Genomic DNA, 4677 nt, shown 5'->3' with positions numbered 1-4677 from the left:
ATATTAAATGTGTCAGTAAATGAGGTTTGGCTAAACGTTGCAGTTAAATCATTTGAAACCTGTCTTCTGTGCCAACAATTTATACTGTAAATTACTCTATTATTTACATAGCACACATGGACAAAGAAGTTTTGTTTTCATTTTATTTACATTTTAGGTTGCAAAAAAAAACTGTTAGGTTTAGGACAGGCAACTCCATAAAGCTTCAAGTCAAGTGTTCAAAATGAAGTGTTGAACGACATTAAAGTATTTTTAAATTGACTCTCTAGACTGTGTTCTTGATACTGTTATACAGAAATTATTGTGAGTGTGTCTTTTATGTATATGTATAATATTAACCTCAGAGCTTTCTATATTTCACAGCATTTAATGTCTATGCAAGAAGTGGCTGTTAAATGCACTTTAAATTTCCTGCATTTCTAAACAGGTTTACTTTAAATAATTACTCACTTTTGTTGCCAGCGGTTTAGACATTAACGGATGTGTGATGTGTTATTTTGAGGGGACGGCAAATTTACACTGTTCTACAAGCTGCACACTCACTACTTTACACTGTAGCTAAGTGTCATTTCTTCAGTGTTGTCACATGAAAAGAAATAATCAAATATTTACAAATGTGTGAGGGGTGTATTCACTTTTGTGAGATACTGTATGTACAAATTGTTAGAGAACAGAAAATAAAAACTCCAACAGGAACTATAATCTCTGTTTATTGAAAACAACAAAACATACAACACGATATGAAAAATAAATACATCCTTCAGATCTGAAGACCTGAGGAATCTCGTCGACTCTTTAAAGTTTTTACCATTGCTGGCACGACTTATTATTATTAAAATGAAACTGTATATTTCAAGTAATCTTTTACATTTGGCACAAACGGACGTTTACAGTGATGTGGCAGGATGGTGAGTGACGCATGGAGGAGAAAATAAATAGGGATATGGGACGAACTGAAGCATAATATTAAAAAAAAAAGAAAAAAAAGAGAGTTACAAAATCATCGGAAAAAGAAGAAGTGTGTTCATGTTAGATGTTGGTGCATGTAAAGTCTCAAACAGTAAGATAAATAACGCCCGGGTCATTTTAAAGTCACGGCTGAGCTCAGATAAAAGAGAAATGTGTTGAGCCCCTTTGGTATGTTTCTGTATTTACAGAAAACATTACATCACATAAAGGCAGACATAAAGTTTAGGTTTTTTCTCACTCAAGCTCATTATAAAGGCGCTTTAATATAGCCCTACTCGGCCTAAACATTTCAAACGATCAATGATATCCTGCAGGGTTGCCAGGTCTCATGTGGTCACCATCACACTTTAGTTGTGAAACACTGCCGGACGTTTAACTCCAGTTTAATAGTATGAAATTCTGCGAAAGACTCTCATCCGCTTAGTTGCTGTGAACTACACGAGAAGATTGATACCACGCTCATATCGTTTAGCTTAGCTTAAAGACTGAAAACAGAGGAAAACACGTTGCCTGGCTCTGACTAACACCTGCTATCCAACATTTTTTAAGCTTTCAAAAGTCACTGCACCCCTAAAACCCCTAATAATTGTCCTTTTTAAAACTTTGGTTTTTGTACAGATTAAAGAAATGAGATGAGATTTAGAGAATTACATTTTGTTAACTCGGGCACAGAAAGGCTAGCTGTTTACAGCCTTTATGCTAAGCTAAGCTAAGCTAAGCTAACAGACTGATACAGGAGCGGTAACTCATCTAACTCTCTGAATAAGCTTATTTCCTAAAATGTCAAACTATTCCTTTAAATTTGTGCCTCACGGTTCTCATCATGTCCACTGGTTGTTCCATTTCAGGCCACTGATCAGTACATGAATTCAAGAATAAGGTGATTGATAAAGTACTTTGGTGGGATTCTGGATGTGCAGAGCAGGTTAACAGTTTGTAATTAACAAAATAAAAGCAAGTTAAATTAATCTAATTTAATTTAGTATATAAATTAATACATTCAACGCAGGCTTAGTAGCATTTTTTTCTACAATAGTGTCCATCGCTGTGAAACACGAGGTCATCATGGTTACAGTAATTGTGCGTTTTGTTTGAAGATTTCACCTGATAACATGTCTGATATGTTAAAATATTGAGGAAAAACTCATCAATGCAAAGCGTTGTTGGCACAGTGTAAAGCCAGTCTTGAAGACGGGGGAACCTGCACTGATGAACTGAAGCTTGACAGGCCGGTTGGATCTGTGAGTGGGAAGATGGAGTGAGGCGTACACCAGCTTTTACGGTTTCCCTGAGAATGCTTCCAGGTCGAACGCTGTGTCCAGTAGACGCTGCAGCTCTGAGAGGTGAGTCTGCTTGTTCCCGGTAGCTGGAGCTGCTGCGGACCCACGACCAGCATACCTACAAACACGCACAAATGAGCATACAGACACTCAACGGCAGAGATGTGTACTGAAATTAGTTTTCTGGTCCCAACAAAGGAGGACTCACCAGACGGGGCGGGCGTGGTTGATGGTCGTACGGATGCGGGGCTTGACGTAGTCGTAGTAGCCCTGGTTCTTGTGCTCCTCCTGACACCACACCAGATCAGCGTTCGGGTGACGATCAGCCTCTGCTTTCACCAGATCAAACGGGAACGGTGAGAGCTGAAAAGAGGGGAGAAGAATCTGACGTTAGGAGGCGGCATCATGCAAATCAAGTTCAGTCAGGACAACTGATGTTTGCACCGCAGAGTAATGCAAAGCAAATTCCTCGTATGTGTAAAACAATACTTCTGATTCTGATTGTGTTGGACAGATTTGTGCAGCGATGTTCCTGATTGTAATTCACACACTGGCCTCTTGTCAAGCTCTGTACTCAAGTACTTTTTTAGCCATTTTAAATAGTAAAAAATTAATAAAATCAAAAATCAATATGTGGCGGTCAGCGTTGATAATGTGGCGCGCTGCCACAAATAAATCACTGTGTGGGAAACACTGTTACATAATTATTATTCACGCATGAATTTAATTAATGGATGTTTACAGCTGTAATTGGTCTTGGTTGAACTATTTTGTGTATGTAAAAATCTTACTTTGTAAAGTAACTAGTAAACGGAAGCTGTCAGATAAAGTAAAAAGTACAATATCTCCCTCTGAGATGTGGTGGAGTAGAAAGTACAAACACCTCTAATTTGTACTCAGGTACATTACTTGAGTCGGCTTTTGCAATGTAGTGAAATAAAATTTAGAGAAATGTGGTGGCCCGTTTTTGTCAAGTGTATAAACAAAACAGGAATAATAGTTTAGAGAAATGTCTGGCCGCACGCTGACATTACCTGTTCGATGCGGACAACAGCTACAGCGTCGTCCATGCCTCTGTTTTTGCGCTCACGGGTCAGTTCATAGTAAATCTTTCCAGTGCAGAAAACGACTCTCTTCACCTTTTCTGGGCTGGCAGCTGCAGGCCCGTCATCAGGGATCAGACGCTTGAAGTGGGTGGCTGCAGGAAAACAAACACACCAACTCTTAATAACACAAAGAGAGACTGAGAGGAGACATTTACATGTATGTTCTCCTTTCCATCTTCAGTCCTCACCAGGCAGCATGTCATCGAAGCTGGACTTGGCTTCAGGATGACGCAACAGCGACTTGGGAGTAAATACTATCAGCTGGTGTTAAAGAGATAAAGAGACAGGACAACTTCAGCTGACATGAACCACGTTGTCTTGTCGTGTGTCGAGTTACGTTTCGTGGTAGCGTCACTCACGGGCTTCCTGAAGGGCTGCAGGATCTGCCTGCGGAGAACGTGGAAGTAGTTCGCAGGAGTAGAGCAGTTGACGACGATCCAGTTACAGTCGTACAGCTGACGCACGGCAAAGTCCTCTGACAGTTTCTGACAGCAACAAAAAAAGTAGGGGGCAGAGTAAGAACTTCTGCACACTGTCAAATCAAATAAAACATGATTTGTATTTGAACCTTCAAAAAAGACAAGAAACAAAGTCTAAACTGAGCATAAATAAAATCTTTTAACGGTCTGAATGGAAACAAATAGTGGAAATAACACAGGCCTGAGGTGTCTTTAATTAAAGAAATATTGATATATTGGCCATCATCAATCTGTAGATTATTAGCTAATATTGCATAATTAAAAAAAAATGCTGGTTGTGCATTAAATGGCAGACAAAACCAGCTGGACTGGAAAGTCTGAATCTGATGATCTTGTGCAAGCGATTGTAAGTGTGTGGCATTTGTAGCAAAGTGTCAATATTGTGACAGAGAAAAAAAAAAATATCTATAAATCTTATGTTTTAACTGCTAGTATTATGTTTTTATGTAAACTCACAGGGAAAACATCAGGGTCATCGTTACACATCTGCAGAAACCTTTCAGGGCGGGCAGACGAGTGCTCTGGACCCTGAGAGAAGGAGGAAAAATTAAGAGCTGACAAGTTATTTATATCTTTAACCGAGCTCTTGTGGCTTTGCAGAATCATGAGATGATTCATAGATAAATGCAGATTGTGGCAGATCGTGTTTCTTAGTTCCTACCATGCCCTCCATGCCGTGAGGGAGCAGCAGCACGATGCCATTCTGTCTCACCCACTTGGCCTGGCCCGAGCTGATGAACTGGTCGATGATGCACTGAGCGGTGTTATGAAAGTCTCCGAACTGGGCCTCCCAAAGAACCAGAGCGTTAGGACTGGCCATGGCAAAGCCTAATTCAAAACCTA

General features: G+C 39.9%; 1 protein-coding gene across 2 annotated transcripts in view; it reads right to left on the bottom strand.

Annotated features, from left to right (window-relative positions):
* Positions 1–694: 694 nt before the first annotated feature.
* The window catches only part of ogdhb (oxoglutarate dehydrogenase b), a 31712-nt gene continuing 27729 nt past the window's right edge, over positions 695–4677 (bottom strand). For both annotated transcript variants that reach the window (XM_046067113.1, XM_046067114.1), the window contains exons 19-23: positions 3715–3840; positions 3544–3616; positions 3284–3447; positions 2458–2612; positions 695–2367 (exon numbers count right to left, since the gene is read on the bottom strand). In XM_046067113.1, the coding sequence (XP_045923069.1) occupies positions 2247–2367; positions 2458–2612; positions 3284–3447; positions 3544–3616; positions 3715–3840 (639 nt within the window). In that variant the 3' untranslated portion in view covers positions 695–2246. The remainder of the gene's footprint in view (positions 2368–2457; positions 2613–3283; positions 3448–3543; positions 3617–3714; positions 3841–4677) is intronic.

The sequence above is a fragment of the Micropterus dolomieu genome, linkage group LG13, assembly GCF_021292245.1.
Source record: "Micropterus dolomieu isolate WLL.071019.BEF.003 ecotype Adirondacks linkage group LG13, ASM2129224v1, whole genome shotgun sequence".
In the NCBI taxonomy this organism is placed as follows: domain Eukaryota; kingdom Metazoa; phylum Chordata; class Actinopteri; order Centrarchiformes; family Centrarchidae; genus Micropterus; species Micropterus dolomieu.
Note: the sequence above shows the minus strand (reverse complement) of the source record. Positions and strands in the feature narration are given on the sequence as shown.